This window comes from Xyrauchen texanus, chromosome 37, assembly GCF_025860055.1.
Source record: "Xyrauchen texanus isolate HMW12.3.18 chromosome 37, RBS_HiC_50CHRs, whole genome shotgun sequence".
NCBI classification, from domain to species: domain Eukaryota; kingdom Metazoa; phylum Chordata; class Actinopteri; order Cypriniformes; family Catostomidae; genus Xyrauchen; species Xyrauchen texanus.
In genome coordinates, this window is record NC_068312.1 from 34,249,105 (window position 1) to 34,268,339 (window position 19,235).

Below are 19,235 nucleotides of genomic sequence, written 5' to 3' on the forward strand. Positions count from 1 at the left end.
ACATACACGTTCAGTAAGACACTAATTGTGATATTACAAGTGACCTTAATATAGTAGGCTAATATATTGCCATTTATTACTGCAGGTAAATCAACGTGTTACTATATAAAACTAAATAGGCTATGTATTTTTTTTAAAAACATCCTCACCATCAGCATTGGTGTGTTCCACCTCAACATGTCCGACGAGGATGTTTGTGGGCTGTCCATCAAGCAGGATGCGGACATAGCTACACCATCACACACTACTTGACAGGCATTTCGGTGTCTCCATCATTGATGATTGAGATGTACTGAGCTGACGATACTTACTGCGGTGTTCTCGCGGATGGTATCTGCTATCACGCCGATGATGTTGGCACATGACTTGTCATTTGCATACGTCATGTAGATTTCAACACTGTTCATTTTCATGAGCTGCAACATGGATTTAAATTTAGTAAAGGTGAGCTCTTCTATGGCGGTGTTAAATTTCATGTTCAGCTCTGCCAATTGAGCGGAATGTCCAGCAGCATCTTGGTGATTAAAAGCTTCAACAATCGAACCGGATCCTGAATTCTTTGGCACACACTGATTTTGGCATTTCTTGTGCTTGGCACTCTCCCCTTGTTTAATTAAGCTCTTGCGCTTAAAATGTGTGGATTCAGTGGCGAAGGCAGTGTTACCTGCAACCTCTGTCACACAGACATTACAATGAGCCTTGAGACACTCGAAGTCTTGCAGCCACTCACTCCGAAAACTGTAAGCCTTCTTTTCTGCTGGTGGATCCAGATTCACCACCTGATCGCCATCACCAACTTCAGGAGTTACATTAGCTGTAACTTTAGGCGGCTTACAAAAGAAATCTCTCAGTGTTCTATTCATCTTCTCTCTTCAGCTCTTAACATTTTGCATGCCAGTTAGCCTCCCTGTCACGTGACATGGAGCACAGTGAAAAGGAGTGATTGACGGCCAATATTAACCAATCCAAAATCTGCATTAGATTTAAGAATGTAAAGATCAAGAATGTAAAGTTAAATTGGTTATGTAATGTTGAATGTAGCGGATGACTGGTCACTATATCAGCTCACAGCAGGCACATAGTGCCGTTAGCGAATATTTTGTAGAGAAATGAAAACCGGTTGTGTCCCAGCAACTATTTGCTTTCGCACAGATGCTCCCAAATATATTTTGAGGATGCCCAGATGACATTTCGGGAGCATATGCGACCAAAATGGTTACAATTTCGAGACTTGTATCCTATTCACCTGCAGTGTCTTGACAAATAAAGCAAATTATCTAATTTTAATTAGTTAACACCTATTTTGCATATCAATGTGGCAATTGTGATGACGTTATTAAACACAAATTTGACTGTATTCACCTGTAATGTCTCCAATATGTACAGTATATTGGCCTGTATGGCCATGATATATTGCATGATATATTGCCTTAGCTAGACTTTAGCTAACCTATTACATTAGCTAGTATAACTCATGAGTCATGAATGTTAGCAAGACACAAGTTAACTATATTTGCTTTTGGCTAATTAGGCATCGACAAAATCTCATCTACCGACCTGATGTTTTGATTTTTTATTTAATAAATATATTTGTTTGACAGGGAAGCTGTGCGCAAACAGGAATATATATATATATTAATTTATTTATAAAAATATATATATATATTTTTTAAAACACCCCAGAAAAAAGGGCACTTTCTCTCGAGGAAGAAAACGGGCAGGTGCTCAAGCCCCCTTTGATGTGTATGTGTGCACGTGCCTGCCTAGTCCTAAAAGGTTTCATTTTCTTTAAAGAGGGGAGGGGCATCATCTTTCATATCGCGCATAGAGTGAACCGCACTTGCTGCACTTCATGCAGTATACTGTGTGTACTAGTATGTAGCGACGGGGGCAGTACATGAGCCTTCCATTCTCTGTTTTCCATAAGCGGGACTGAGGAGCGGAGGGCGGAGGGGGGAGGAGGGATGGATGAGCTCTGACGTTACTGAGACCATTAAAAGAGCGACCGGCTCGCACGAATGCCTCACAGACAGTCCGCGCGCGCACCGAGGAACAGAGCAGAAGCAGTTGCCGCCACACCTCCTAAAGACTTGAACCTCGTCTCGTTTATACATTCTGAGTGTGTAATACCGAATAAGACGATGGTCTGAAGATATTTAGGCGATAAATTCTCGAATGTAATTCCATTACATTCATCCAGTCAGCGCGCGCTCGAAGGGCCGCTTTGGTTTCTCGGTCTCTGCTGTCGCCTTCTCTTTGAGAGATATACGAGCCCATGCGATTCTTCAGACTCACCTTTAAGTGTTTCGTGGATTGTTTTTGAAGGTGCTTTTTAAATTCGATGTCGTTTTCTTTTACGATCTATTATTTATTTTCCAAACGCGAATTTTGATAATAAAAAAAAAATCCGCCAATATTTTTGCCAATTCGTCGAGAAATCTACCTGTCACCCGTTAGGCTATTATAACGGTCTGACGCTGATGAGAAAAGGAAAAATACATTCTTATAGAATAACGCTGCTGATTGTTTTGTTATATATATATAAGGATAAAAGGACCAGTTCCTGTGCTGATCTTAACAGGATCATCTGAGGAAGAACAAATAATAGACATATATTTATAAAACAAATATTTATTTTGACTTCCGATTTAAGCCCTTCTTGTGTGTGGTTGAGGGTCGCTTTGTTTACAAGTGAGATGGAGAAAACCTCTCTGGACGAAGACTGCTGCGTCCTGAACACAGTCCTTGTGGAGGAGAAGAAAGGACATCTCATTCCCAATGGAAACGCGCATCAAGGCGTCAATGGGACCCTCATAGGAGGGGCCAACGGGGGCCCCATATCAGCAGCCCCTGGAGCCATAACAACGGCTGTGAGAGGTGGTTACCCCGAGCGAGAGACGTGGACCCGGCAGATGGACTTCATTATGTCCTGCGTGGGCTTTGCCGTGGGTCTGGGGAACGTCTGGCGCTTCCCGTACCTGTGCTACAAAAATGGTGGAGGTAAGACATGTAGATGATTGTTCATCACACATTGATGGTCAAGATGACATTCCCCCCTCCCCCCTCTGACGTCACTGCATGGCGGAAGACACCTCCTAGACCTAAGTATCAGACTAGACCCATTGATTGGTTCATTCATTCACCTGTGCACCTATGCCTCATTGACTTGAAGCGCATTTTCATGTTAAAAATATTAGTAAAATTATAGGTACTTTCATCAGTAAATCATTAGCAAAAATTCTACAGTGCAGGCTAATCATGTAATGCAGCAGTTGATATATTAAAATATGAATACATAGAAAGTAGTGTTGGGTTCGAGTCTTTAAACAATCGAGTCCGAGTCCAGAAGGGGCTGAGTCAGACTCAAGACTGAGTCCATAACAGGCCGAGTCTCTGAGGAACAGAGCAGCTGCTCTGTTAAAATATCTACTCAAACATACACCAAAGAAAGTGAAAGCTGCATTAGTCATTACAACCAGAGTTATTATTATTTCTACTTCATTTTCAATTTGTCTATTCAATTCAATTTAGATTGATCTTTGAGAATAATGGGTGAAATTGAATGTATTTAATGAAATATATTTAATAAATGATAATATTAAAAAATGAATAATGCCCATAAAATTAAATGCAACAACATAAAATAAAAACAGAAAAGATCAGATACCCTTAAAAAAATATTTATATACTACAGTACCACACTTCACACTTTTCAGTCCTCCTGTTGTGTCCAGGTGTATCTTACTTCCCTAAAGTCAAGATACAATTTTTGACAAACTCACCTTGGGCTAACGTTCCTTTTCACATTATATTTAGTATGGATAATATCTAAATAAAGACTTTGCCCCTCACTTTTTGCCATTGAAATGCAAGTGCCTGCTTTACAGTTAACACACAGAGGTTGCGCTACAAAGATGTGACAGACTGAGTTGTACAATTTCCATCATGTTCTATTTCATCCATCAAATTAGTTTAAATGTCCCTGATACATAGTAAATTAGATTTTGTCTATATATATATAGTCAACCTTTTCAGTTAGAAATGACTTTGTATAGTAAGCGTGAGTCTGATAAAACATCTGATAAAACAAGTTCTATTCAATAATTTGCAGAGTTCGGGAACTTACTTTTTTAAAGTGTACTTGTGTTATTGATATTTCTAGATGAGAGTGGCAGAGCACGTCTGTGCGATTGGCGATCTCTTTCCCGCACACACATATAGCATGTGCGCGCGGGTGAGAGAGTTAAAAAAGTTGAAGAGTGCGCGGTGCTGCTCTCAGCCAGATTAATCACATATAAGGACATATACGTGTAAAAACTGATGCGCAGTATCAAATATACAGAATGTATGCTAGTACTAACTGTAGAGAGCACATCAAGATGAAGACAAAGCCAAATCCCGGACATTTAGAGGCAACTTTGAAATCCCGGTCTGAAGCTTTTTTCAGGTCTGAAAAAGAGGACATGTCTGGGGAAAAGAGGACGTATGGTCTCCCTATGTTATGTTATTTTTTTGTTTTAATTAAATTGTTTTTCATTGCATCACAAATGCCATGGACTTGGCTGGACTCGTAAAATATATTCCAAGTCCGAAAGGCTCGAGTCCGAGTCAAGTCTGAATAAAAATGCATCCGAGTCCGTGACAAGTCCAAGTCCATTAAAAATGGACTGGTGACAGACTTGAGTCTGAGTCCGAACTCGAGTACCCCAATTCTAATAGAAAGTATTTGTACAAATAAGCTATCCTTAAATTGTGTGAATTCCAGTGCTAAAACAATACACTGAAGAAAATTGAGGTTGACAAACTGGAGTGGTGGTGTAGTGGTCTAAGCACATAACTGGTAATCTGGTAATCAGAAGGATGCTGGTACGAGCCCCACAGCCACCACCATTGTGTCCTTGAGCAAGGCACTTAACTCCAGGTTGCTCCAGGGGGATTGTCCCTGTAACAAGTCCCTGTAATAAGGGATAAAAGCGTCTGCCAAATGCATAAATGTAAATGTAAATATACAAACGTTAGTGAATCATGCCTATTGTTAATGTGATAAACTATACCAGTGGTTTCTCTGCTGGGACATCCGTGTGAACTTGAGGTACATCCTCTGAAAATGGCCTTGGGACCAGTTAGTAAAATGTAATTGCGAAATAGCACAGAAAATCAAAGTTAGTTTTGAGAAAAGGCATAGCTTCATTTGTTTGCAGATGCCGGTTGGTTTTATGCTTTGTTATGCAGTGCAATGGAATTGAAAGCGTGCCACTGTATACAAATCGAGTTTTAATGACATTTCTAGTCATTTGATGTAAACTGACTAATGATCTGTGAAGGACTGTATATATTTTTTGTTAATCCTCATAAAAAAAATAGTACATTTACTATATATGTGCAAACTGTAAAATAATACCCGTTTCCATTGCATGCTATTTGCATTTACTGTAAGTGCTGAACAGCAGGTTTGTAAGAGCGCATGTCAGGTTATCCCGAATCTTTGGGTTTTCCCCTTTAGACTAGTGGGCGTGTCTTAAACCGGCTCTCATTTTGCTGCATACTGAGTGTGCAACAGCATTGCGCATGTCGCTGTGCGATGTACTGCTATGTGTCAGCATCAAATACAGCCATAAATATAATGTGAGGCTGTTGAAAGTGAAAAGACTTGCTAAATGCAGTAAGATTCATTCTAGTTTGAGTCTTAAATGTATTGCACAAAACGCATGAAGGCAGAGGTCACACATTCCCATGCAACCATTAGAGAAGTCACCATAAACAAAATTTCCTTTCATGATAGATCTTGGCTGTGTATCAAAAAAAGAGTAACGGTGTTACGTTACCTCAATAGCAATAGGATACTGTTGGCTGCCTATTTCCTTCAGATGTAAGGAGGGCCAAATGATAAAATATAAATAAATTGTTTAATCTACAAAATCATTAAATTACTAAATAAATCAATGAATGTCCCTTGTATATAATTTTGGCACTAGTTTTAATTTGAGCATTATCTATGGCTGAGCTTGGTATAATAAGAGATTTATTGATTTTTTACAAGATTTAACTCTTGCAGATGAAGTTGCCAACCAAAATGTTGACAATGACTTAAATTTAACCCATATAATAAATGTAAGGGAAATGTTTGCTGAAATAAAAGCTGTAAAATTACAGGAAATTGGCTTAGATGTGTAGACCAGCTTTAAGCAGTATGTTCAACTGGAAAATAAGGCTGATTCTGTGAGAGAAGGTCGTTATCAAAGAGGGCATCCTACTTTGTAAAAGGTGACGCACACTGTCGATGAGTGATGTGCCGATAACGTCATTCATTGAAAAGACACAAAGCTCATGCTTCAATGAAAAATCAACCCAAAGGTAATGCTACAACTAAAATGGACGCAAACTTGTTTCTACAAAGGGATATAAAAATGTACAAATGGCACTTTGCCAAAGCAGAAGTAAAACACTCGCAGCATTTATCAAATGGCCCCTTCATTTTAAAATAGCTTGCTAAATCAACACAAACTATGAAATTTCATCAAAAGGTGAAATGTCTGCTTTGAATGCACTATAATTATGTGGAAAAAAGGGACTGCCAAAACACATATAGCATAAAAAAAGAGCAAAATATTTATATAATTCTTAAAAAAATGCTGTCTATATAGGCAGCACACTACTGTAGGTTTTGAGACACAGTCCTTGTCTGATAACTAATAAGGGTAGGGTTAGTAGGCATTGTGCACCACTCATCATCAACTCCACTGATTCAGGGTTGATTCTATTTCTTGTCCTCTGTGATTCACCTTCTGATGCCTTTAGAATGAGAAGCACAGGTCTGTGCTTAATGGGCCCCATTAGAAAGAGATCCATTGTGTTTGCCTGAATGACGAAGTTGTCTCTCAATGTCCTCAGCACTCTGGATGGTGTCCAGAATTTGCTGAATGAATGGCCTTACATTAGCAGGATGGTAGTATGTTAATATACTATTTGTCTCTATGTCTGGATGTTTCATATAATAAGTACATTATATGAAACATGGAGTAATTAATGATTATCATGACAGTCTTACATTATATGCATAAGACTACAGCTCTAATGTCCAGTAGTTTCTGTAGTTCAACTGTTCAACATTTCAACACTAAGGTGAAGTGTTTAATTCCCAGTGAATATAGATACAGATAAAATGTATACCTTGAATGGACTTTAAGTGGCTTTGGATAGAAGCGTCTGCCAAATTGCATAAATATTTTACATATTTGAAAGATGATATCACATGGCTCCTTACAAGTATTGCGGCAGTTCTGAGGTAAAATGCCCATTGAGTGGTGCTAAAAATGAGTAACATTTTCTCTCAAACAGATGAAGGTTTTTAAAGGTTATTGGTCCATCGAGCTTTAAATCTACAAAACCGACCTCCCAATCCGTAAACCTAAACTGATAGTGTCAGTTAATGGCAAATTGACAAAAAAAAAAAACATATAATTTCTTGTGTTGTTTTTAGGACACTTTCATATCAAATGGTCTATCATTTGAGCTACCATGCAATTAAATTGCGCTCAAACAAACTTGTAAATTTAGTTGATTATAATGCAAACATTATAGTAAAAGTGTCCAGATGTCATAAGATAGCATTCTGTGAAGAACAGGGTGAAAAGTAAGTGTTTATGAACTGATAATCTGTTTAAGATTTGTGTTAAAGAGAATAAAAGTAATTGTTGTTTTAGCGCCTCTATTGTTAATTTCACCAGGACATTTTGAAGGAGCCACATAAAAGTAACATGATTCTATAAGACCAGAGCTGTGTCTGAAATTCCTATATAGTGAATAGCAGTGAGTGCACTATATATCTCAGCAGTGAGTGAACTAAATGAGTGAGGTATTTCAGACGCTGACGTAAATTCCATGCATCAGAGCACTCAGGATCTGTCGCAGACATTTTGTCATGAACATTCCACCTATGTGGCTTCTGTAATCTTTATATAGTTTATATATATATATATATGTATATATATATATATATATACATATACACAGCATATTTATATTTATAATATGCAATTAAATATTTTACTGTGCATACTATTTTTTTCTTAAGATAGTTTTTTACATTTTCAGCTTTGGAGTGTCAATAGGAAATATACATTTTAGACTCCCCAAAAATGTACTTTACAAATAGAATAGAATAGAATAACAGGTAGCCCTGCAATAGATGTCATGGTCCCCACAAAGCACCCACTGAATATTGAGTCAGGCTGGAATTACAAGAAGAGACAAAAGCAATTGAGAATTAAGAATTGTGGCAAATTCTCCAAGAAGCTTGGAATATCGTATCTGCCAACAACCAAGAACAATTGTATCGAGGTGAACAGTCGTGGCTAAAAGGATTGGCAGTGTCATCATTTTTGTGTTTTGCTAAGGTTGCTGCTTCATTATTTGTAGATTATTTTTTCACATTTCTATAGTATACTGGAAAACAATGATAAGCATTTCATAAGTTTGAAAAGCTTTTATTGGCAAAAACATTCAATATATGTAAAGAGTCAATATTTACAGTGTTGACCCTTGTTCTTCATAACCTCTGCAATTCGCTCTGGCAGGCTGGACATCAGCTTCTGGGCCAAATCCTGACGGATGGCGATCCATTCTTGACTTATCAGTGCTCGGAGTTGATCACAATTTGTGGGCTTCTGCTTGTTCACTCGCTTTTTGAGGATTGACCACAGGTTCTCTATGGGATTAAGATCCGGTGAGTTGCCTGGCCACGGATCCAATATTTCAATGTAATGATCTCCGAGCCACTTCATTATTACTCTTGCCTTGTGACATGGTGCTCCATCATCCTGGAAAATGCATGGATCATCACCAAATTGCTCCTGGATCGTTGGAAGAAGTTGCTCTTGCAGGACGTTTTGATACCATTCTTTATTCATGGCAGTGTTTTTGGGCAGAATTGTGAGAGAGCCCACTCCCTTGGATGAAAAGCAATCCCACACATGGATGGTCTCAGGATGCTTCACTTTTGGCACGCCACAGAACTCATGGTAGCGTTCACCTTTTCTTCTCCGGACTATCGATTTTCCAGATGTCCCAAACAGTTGGAAAGGGGCTTCATCAGAGAAAATAACTTTGCACCAGTCTTCTGCTGTCCAATCCTTGTAATTCCTGCAGAATTTCAATCTGTCCTTGATGTTTTTCTTGGAGAGAAGTGGTTTCTTTGCTACCCTTCTTGACACCAGGCCATTGTCCAAAAGTCTTCGCCTCACTGTGCGTGCAAATGCAGTCACACAAACCTGCTGCCAATATTGAGCAAGCTCTGCACTAGTGGTGACATGATTCCGTAGCTGACTCCTCAGGAGGAGATGGTCCTGGCACTTGCTGGACACTCTGGGACGTCCTGAAGCCTTCTTCACTGTAGTTGAACCTCTTTCCTTGAAGTTCTTGATGATCCGGTAAATGGTTCTTTCAGGTGCAATATTCTTTGCAGCAATTTCCTTGCATGTGAGGCTATTTTGATGCAAAGCAATGATGTCTGCACATCTTTCTTTAGAGATAACCATTGCTAACAAGAACACAATGATTGGAAGCTCTCCTTCCCTCCTTTTATAGCAATCAGTATGCTCTTGTAATTCAATCAGAATGATAGAGTGATTTCACCTGACTAGTACATTTTCCTAGGTGCTGCTTATATGATAAGTGAAATTATGTTAGCTGGTCATTTTGTACCAGGTCCAAAAAACATTTTTTTGTGATAAAGTTAATTTCTTTGGCCAATGAAGCTTTTTGCAATTATTTAAAATGCATCTGATCACTCTGCACAATAATCTAGAAACAATGTGAATCAACACCACAACAACTGAAGCAGAAAACTTTGTGAAACACAAAATTTATGTCACTGCCAATACTTTTGGCCACGGCTGTACCTAGGAGGATTTGTGCTGTTTTGAAGGCAAAAGTGGTCACACCAAATATTGATTTAGCTTTTTTATGTTTACTGGACTTTGTATGACGTTAATTGATAAATGAAAACATATATATATACATATACTAGAATTTTGTTTAAACTACCTACAAAAACGTCTCTGTTACTGTTGTAACCTCAGTTCCCTAATGGAGGGAATGAGACGTTTGGTCGATGTAGTGACATTAGGGGTCGCTCTTGGGAGCCCCAAACACCTCAGATTTTGAGAAAAGGCAAATGAGAATTGGCGAGTGGAATTTGCATGCCAATCCCCTGGACAAATGGGTATAAAAGGAGCTGGCTCAAAACCACTCATACAGGTTTTGTGCTGAGGAGTCAAGACAGGGTTCCGGACATTTCAGCAGGTAGTACAGCATTGTGGCAAGGGGGACACAACGTCTTGTATCTATATCTAGTATGGGAGCAGACCGCACCAGCCGTGGTCTTTTCTCTCTATGTTTTCTCTCCACAGAGTACTTTTTCAGCTGGGGCCTTTTAACGCTCATTATATGCTCATATTTCTCATTGCCCTGCATCTCCACTCCCTCTTGTCCTTCTGCTCTGGCTCCTCTGGTATTGAATCAGGGGAACACACTGCAGCAACAATGCAGTTTTCCTCTGATGAGGCAATTAGGATGGGTGGCTGGATGGATGACCTCCCACCTATTACCTCATCCATGAGTTTGTACCACTTCCATGTTCCTGCAGTGGATTCCCCCGATTCAGTCCCAACTACAAAGGGTGGTTTCTTTAGCTCCTAAAAATGATTTAGGAGAGAATGATATATCTTACAGAGATACATGACATTTTCATATAAAAAGGCTCTGACAGCATAAAGTCGTTCAGTATGGTTTTAAAGGAATGGTTCACCCAATAATTATAATTTGCTCTTCATTTACTCACCCTTAAGTGGTCTCAAACTTTTATGACTTTCTTCCACGGAGCACAATTAAAATATTTTAGAGATATGATCTGTTTATCTCCATACAATGCAAGGCATGAAGGCGGCAAAAAGGTTATGCACAAGACTTTCTAATAGCTTTTTGATTAGAACAGACAAAAACATTTTCACTATAAATCTTGACATAAGCATAAATAATAGGGTCTCCTAGCCCTAGATTTCAAGCTCAGGTCTCCAAGATTTAAATTTTTATTACACTTCCTGGCACCATCTTGCATTCTGGCATGCATCAAGCATTATGAAGTGTAATTGAGCTTGAAATCATGATTGGCTAGGATGGCTTTATGTCGTTTTTGGAGCTAAAAGATTTGGTCACCATTCACCTGCATTGTGTGAACAAACAGACGTCATATTTCCATTAAAATATAATTGTTTGAATTCTGTGGAAGAAAGTCAAAGGAGTTTGAGATTAAATAAGGTTGAGGAAATGATGAGAGAATTACTAAATATGATCATTGTTGGGTGAACTATTTCTGTAATTCAATGCATGATAGTGAGTATACTACCTGGCCCACATGACTCCACATGCCGAAGTGTCCTTGGGCAAGACACTGAACCCCAAGTTGCTCCCAATGGCAGGCTAGCGCCTTGCATGGCAGCTCTGCTGCCATTGGTGTGTGAATGTGTGTGTGAATGAGACACAGTGTAAAGCGCTTTATAAGTGCAGACCATTTACTGTAGTCTAAAATTGATATTTCCAATTAAAACTCTAAGCAGAATGGAGGTGCTCTAAGCAGAATATAGTAGTGGTGGTGGAGTAGTGGGCTAAAGCACATAACTGTTAATCAGAAGGTCGCTGGTTCGAGCCCCACAGCCACCACCATTGTGTCCTTGAGCAAGGCACTTAACTCCAGATTGCTCCGGGAGGATTGTCCCTGTAGCAAGGGCACTGTAAGTCGCTTTTGATAAAAGTGTCTGCCAAAAGCGTAAATGTAAATGTAGAATAACTTGTCTTAAGGCAAATCTTTTTATGAAGCACCTAATGTGCCTAAGACTTTTGAACAGCACTGAATAAAAATACAGCTGTGCTCAATGTTTGCATACCCCTTGTAGAATCGTTAAGATTATTTTTCAAATTAGCAAAAAGAAAAAAAAAGTTTTTTTACTCCATAAAAATAATAATGAAATACTTTTAAAAAAAAAACCTCTTTGTTATTAACTTTAAGCATAAATGATTGTTTGTAGCCTTTTGTAATAGTTGGACACTCAATTGTTCTGAGTGGCCAAGCTGGATCAGCCACTGTGTTTGAGAGATCAAACAAGAAGTGCTATGCACAAACATCACAAAAGGCTACAGTCATTGACCCTGAAGGAAGACACACGATAATACGAACCAAGGGCTTGTAAAATTTAACAGGATAATTTGTAAATCTAGTTATGATCTGGATTTGTGAAATGTATGTACGTATCTGTAATATCAAATAGCTTCATTAATGCAGTACAAATCAAAGCTGCTTTTATTCATCATTAAAAAAACAAATTGCTGCAAATCAAACCTATCTCTTTCGGTACAGTTCTGTAGTGCATATAATGTAATGTTTTAAATATTACTAATTAGACATATCAACTGAAAATGAACTCCTGAGGAAAATTCCTGAGGAAATGTCATCTTCAAACTCACTCTTATCCAAGATGGGCTGCATTCCTGCACCCAGAGAAGAGATGCCCATTGGCCATCCTGCTCATTATGAGAAGCGTCTTCATCCATCCCTAAAACAATAGAAAACTTTGGTACATTATTTTCTAAAGTGTATGCGAATACAGTAGTAATATATGATCAATAATATATGTAAACAATCCAACAAATTATCATTCGCTGTGTGAAATCCCGACCATAAAAATTACCCTTGCTAGTTAAGTGTCAAAAATAGCATTCAAGCTGAGTTAGTGGCCAATCATACATTAATCGATAAATATGTATAATTTTACTTAGATTTTATTCTGTTTTATCTTGATACAGATGTATTTTTATTACTTACTTAGTTACTTACATTTGAAAAAGTTGCCACCTCTGTGTCTGCCATTTGCAATTTTCTTTTGCACTCTGCCGCCGTCTCCGTGTTGGACTATGGGAAATAGGGGTCGGAGAGCATACATCATATGTACACCCGAAATCAGATTGCATTGTGGATAAGAATGAGTGAATAAATTTAGGGAACGAGATGTAGATAATTAATTCAAAAACCACTTCAAAATGGCCGACACCCGAAATAGAGCACTATTTTGTGGATTGGGGCGGTTTCGGACACGGCTCAGGTAAGATATTTCAAGCTATTACACTTGTGCGATAGTTGTAACAATTCACTATCTATAGTAGTTTACATACAAACAACATTCTCTTTGTACCTTATACTGAAAAAAATTCAAATGTCGAATCAATTTAATAGTGAAAATATTTTGAAAATAGTATCCCACTGTTCTTGGGAAATTTCCAACATTGTTTACCTGTCTCATTAAGATATGTGTTAGGACATCTTCTCATGGTTTATAAACTTACAGTGAATGTGTAAACTGTAACAGTGATCTTGGTACTTGTTCTAAAAGAAGTGTTTGCTTTGGCATTGCACTGGATCCCTGTTGTGGAGAAAATGATAAGACTTGGTAAGTGTTGTGTTAGCATTTGGGTTAACATTCCATTCTCTCTTGATGGATAACTTGAATTCATTCCTTCTGGTTATTTAGAAAGTTATTTTAGTGTATTTTGGCTCCAAAGATTCACCCGCCTGTGGTAGAGGGGAAAGGCCATTGAACCAGCTGATGGGAACAGATCTCCAGCACCATTCATTCTTACGAAAACAATACTTGATTCAAATGGGAAATTCCAGCTTGAGAAAGATGAGATGCCATGAGCATGTTGTGAGAATTGCCTGACTCTTTGAGCTCCCCATGGCCAAATACTTGCTTTACCCTCAATTAGGAGTTCTTATAAGTAACAAAATTTAGTGTCTCCACGTGCAGGTCGCAAAACTCAGTGTGTCATCTTTATGTGTAAAACTAATAGGCTCCTGAATTGTTTTGCCAAATCAAATCAGGGCTCTTAGAAAGCCCATAAAGATTATTGCTGGTAGGAGAAGAGTAAATGCAGATAATTTCGCACTGTGATGAGGAGGAGGGCGTGGCCGGGTCGTGAGGGTACATGGCCGGTGCTGAATCAGCGGGAGAGTGAGATAAAGGGGAGCCGGTGATGCCAGATTGAGAGGGAGAGAGATACACATGTGGCCGCTCTGCATGTGTGTCTGTGTGTCCTTATGTTTTATGTTATTTTAAGTTTGAGTTTTGACATTTAACTTGCGTTGATTGTTCAAACTGTTCATGCCTCCTTGTCCATCCTTTACCCGTTACATGCACAGTCTTGACTTTTTGTGCACTGTTCAAATGTTGAGACTTGCGATATTTACTTTTAGAAGTTCATGTTTGCAGTCACCCAGCTTTTTAGTGTTTCTTAGGCTCTGAAGACAAATTTAGCTGCAGCAAAATTCAAACCCATATATTTTTTTTTTATCTATTGTGGCAGGGTGGAGGGTGAGCCCCTCATGATTCCGCACACCCGGCCCCTCAACCCCTGCTCAACATACTGAACACGGCCATAATAATAATAATAATGTCAGAAGATACACTTACCGAACAGGAGAGCAGCAGTCACCAAATGAAACGCAGCATGAAAGCAGCAAACACCGGAACAGACACCAGCGCCACAGAGCTGCAAACACAGAGCAGCAGGAACCCAGAAACAGCGATTAGCTGACCTGGTCACGCCTTTTTTTTATACCCCCAATAAATGCGGCTCAAGGTAAATGCCAAAGGGGCATGGGCATCAAACAGCCTTAAAGATAGAGGCAATGAACTACATTTCACCACATATATCTAGCCAGAGTTTTCGTGCTTTGTCCCAGACTCAAAGTATGACTATCTTGCCCTAAATAGCCAAAGCTCCACCTTCCGCGACAAATTATTATGTCTGTATTTCAATGGGGTCAATTCTCTGAGGCCATTAGACGACATTCAGTACTTCAGTTCTGCCACGGCACTTTTAATATTCCCTTCCAATTCCACGATTTCTTGGTTTTGGATTATTTGGTGAAGGAGGCATACTCCTAAGAACCAGTTTAAGTGCCACGCCCACTGAGGACCAGTTGATCTCCATATAGACATTGATTTCAGCTTTTAGGTTTTGCAAGAGGGATATATTAAAGTGCAAACCATATGATTTCCTTTTCTTCATGTGTGGCAACACCTCTATTCATCTGAAACGCCCTGATGCGTGAGACTAACATTTTTCTGATTGAGCAATCAACGACAGATGAAATGAGGGACTAAGATATTTAAAATAATCTATTCTAGATTAAATCTTATGAACTGATAAAAAAAAAAACATTTATAGTACCTACCAGTTGGGTTCAAGAGCCTCCAAACTGTAATTTAGTTTGGAGGCTGTAATTTCAAACTCCAACTGTAAGACAAAGATTTTAACACAACCTGTGAAGTGTCAATGCTGCTCTAGGGGGCTTGCTCACTTTTGCTTCACTATGATCAAGGACTGAGTCCATCAAAAGATTAAAGTCTTCTCCCGATAGTGTATCATGAGGTGTGTCAGTGGCTTGCAACAGCCCTTCAAGATCTATAAAAAAAGTTAATATTAGCCAAAATAAGACTGTCCCTGAATTTCAGCTAAAACAATGATTCTACCTAATTTATCTTTACTCTGTTTGAGACATTTTAATTGTAGATGTTTACTTATCAGTGTAACGACTACCCTACTTTTACTCGAGCCAGCACTAAATAACATGCTTCCTGTGGAGAAAGTTGCGTTTCTTGAAGAAACACTATATCCTATTTCTTATGCTTAAGATGAGAAATAACCTTCCTTATTTTTATAGGGTGCCCCAACATATTCACATTCCACGTGGAGAGAGAGCATCCATTCATATTAACATTTTACATTTTGACATAACAAAATATAGATTGTGTGTCAAAAACAGGATTCTAAAGACCACATTCCAACATTAGTGTAACAATCAAACCTTGAACATCCCTTAGAACAAAAAAAAAAGATAAAAGAAAAACGTGCTCATTAACCCCCGCACACAACAGCGCCAACTGGTGTCCATCCCTCCATACTCAAACAGTCCATGTGTGTCTACGAGAACCCGAGATAGGCGGTACCAGCACAAAAAGAGTGCGCAGAATCTTCAAACAGTCCATTGACTTTATGAATGACATTGCTTGCTGTTGGCATGTGAATGTTTTACGTCCATCCTTAGCATCTATTCTCAATTTGGCAGGGAATATCAGTGCAAAAGCGACCTTCCATTGATGTATAAGTTTCTTGAATCGATCATGTTTATCGCAACGTCTGGGATCAAGAAAATGCTATGATTCTTCCAAAAAAGCCTTCCTGTGAGCCCGCATGATTTCCAGTTTATGGCCTGCTATATTGAGCATACTCGGAAAGAGTCCATCCAAGAATTCCACCATATTCTGTCCCTCCACTCCCTCCGGGACTCCACAATACGGACGTTATTCTGCCGGCTACAGTTTTCCATGCCCTCTAACCTTGGACGCTAGTGGATTAGCAGATAATTCCTTCTCCAATGACTCCAGATAATCAATCCGTTTCTCGACATCCCCCACTCTTGCGACCACATCAGTAAATTTTGTCTCCATGGCAGTGATTGATCGACATATCACAGCAAGATCCTCCAAGTCAGCAATGACCTTCATCAGCATTGCCGACATGCTCAACCTCTCTCACCGTAATTCTCCGACCAAATCGAGTCTCCTGTCCGCTGCCCGATCAGGGGTGTCAGCCTGAGCATGTAAGTGTCTTTTAATGTCTCCGGAGTCAGAGGATTTTGAATTCTTTGATATATTGTCCTGCTAGAACAGTTATGGAACAGAGTGTATCGAATCTCACGGGTTTGTCATTAAAAGGCATTCAAACTAGCAAAGTGTGCAGAGCTCGCCATTCACATGTCTGATCCTCGTGTGGTGTCACATGACCTGACTTTGCTGTTTTTTTAAACAAACTTGCTCATCCTATTGTTGCCAAATCCCTTGTGAGCTAATTGATTTCCCATAGGTCTCATAAGAGGTATCTCTGCACCTGTTGGTTTCACTAATTTTCTGTATTCCTTACAGAGATTTCAGATTCTATTAAAACACTCCAAAGATCTCAATAAAAGTCAATTAAGGTAAAGAGACCCCCTGTTATGTTAATCTGTTGTTTGAATAAACCCCTAACTCTTAGTATAAAACGTGTAACTCATCCCACACCATTTGTGCTACAGACAGGAATATCACCTCAAATCATGCGTCTAAACTGGAGTTAAAATTCCATTAGACTGACATTGAGGAAAGGGCTCGAGCCATATCAGGAGCTAGAATATCATAGAGTCTTGAGGGTGGAGTCTTTTGCCTTGAGCCAGTAAGCAACCACCTTGCAACCCCATAGCCAGGCCTGGCAACCACCCACACACCCTAGCATCATGATGGTGAGTTTAGCATTTCTCACATTTATTTGCTGACACACAGCCCTAATCTTTAATAAGGGTTTATGATAGGACGTGAGAGGACACATTAGTTGTCTTATTTGTTTCTTTATTAAACTTGCTCCTCACTCTGTGCTCTCTGAGGTCAAGAAACTTTTAAATGAGTTGCTTTGATTGACATTGTTCCTTTAGTCAGACCTATAGTAGCTACCTTTGAAGACGCAGAAACAATCCAGCCTTTTGTTCCTCGCTCCATGTGGACGGGTGAATAGGAAGAGTGCCGGTTAATCTTTATAATCCCCTTTTTCTGACTGGGGCCCAACACTGGGTGCTTTAGGGTTCAGGAAGCATACAGCCGAACCCATCTTTTTGAATTTATCTTCACCTGATTTCTTAATATGCTGAGAATTAAACAATTTAACTATTCCTCAGAATGCTAATACCCTTGTAACATAAAACTGTATTTCTTAAGCTTTAAATGGCAGGCATCTATAAACTTGTGTGACCTCTTTTGACTTTGGCCAGTGATCCACCTAGCAATGTCCTAGCAGCAACAAATCAACATACTAAAATCACTCAGAACACTTAAACAACCGAGTAGCAACACTCTGGCAAGCACCCACAACACCCTAGTATTTGTCTAGTTTATTAATTACACTTTATTTTAACTTCTTAGCTTGTTACCTTTTCATTGGTTAAGGATGCTTCCTACATCATTCTGACAAGATCAGTATATATGAAAATCAGTGTTCTGATGAGCCAGATGGTCTGAATTAATTTTTGTGAGTGTAAGAAGAAACTTCCTCTTGTTTTCCAAGAATGAGTAGTGCCTTAAAGGTTTTGTACATTTAATATTTGCTAGAACAAGCCCAATCAGTTCAAAATTTTGAAATATTTGCTAATTTTTGTATCTTCAACAAGGTAAATTAATCTCCTAATCCACATGACTGGCAGAGTATTGTGAGAAAATGTATAAATAACATAGTCATAGATCAAACATGCATGCATGGACTAGTGGTTGGATGACTGATCTGAAATGTATAATAGATAGACATGCTTGATCCCCAAGAGGCAGTTGAGCAACAAAACAGGAACAGAAATGTATAGTGCACAGTAAAAACACTAGCCTACCACAGTATAAACACCACATGTGTATTAAGGGATAGTTTACCCAAAAATGAAAATTCTCTTTTGTGCTCACCCTCATGCTATCCAAGATTTGTATGACATTCTTTCTTCTGCTGAAGGTTTTATATTTCTTATATTTAATATTTCAGCCTGTAGTTCCATACAATGCAAGTCCATGGTGGCCAGAACACTAAAGGTCCAAATATGACATAGAGGCAGCATATAAGTAATCCTTACGTGGTTTAAACAATGTCTGAAGCAATCTGCAAGATGGCTATTTTTAGGCCATGTCCATACTAATAAGTTTGTGATTGAAAACACATAAATTATGTTATGTTTTTGCTTCTTTTCTACACTAGAACTCCGAAAACAGAGCGTTTTCGAAATCTCTCGCCATTACCGCATATTTTGGAAAATTATGACATTAGGAAACAAATTAATGTGAATGTGGCCTTAGTTTATTTTTCATTCAGTTCCAAAGTGTGCTGTGATGGAAAGAAAATGTTTTCAAAAGTGTCAATTTTTGCCAGAAAATGCTGTCCCAGTGTGGATGAGTGATTGAAACACTGCATTTATAAACAAGAACTTCAATCTGGCCTCAGTATTAGGGATGGGCTGATCGATACTAAAGTAAAATATCGACCCTCACATAAAAATATCGATTCAGAAGTTTTTTAACAAGTTTTTTTAACAAGTACTTTTATTATTTAGAGAACATGAA

The 19,235-nt window shown here is 38.8% G+C and overlaps 1 protein-coding gene across 1 annotated transcript in view; it reads left to right on the forward strand.

The window, feature by feature from the left end:
• Positions 1-2,036: 2,036 nt before the first annotated feature.
• The window catches only part of LOC127630635 (sodium- and chloride-dependent creatine transporter 1-like), a 55,009-nt gene continuing 37,810 nt past the window's right edge, over positions 2,037-19,235 (forward strand). The window contains exon 1 of the mRNA XM_052108262.1: positions 2,037-3,000. Coding sequence (XP_051964222.1) covers positions 2,697-3,000 — 304 coding nt within the window. The 5' untranslated portion in view covers positions 2,037-2,696. The remainder of the gene's footprint in view (positions 3,001-19,235) is intronic.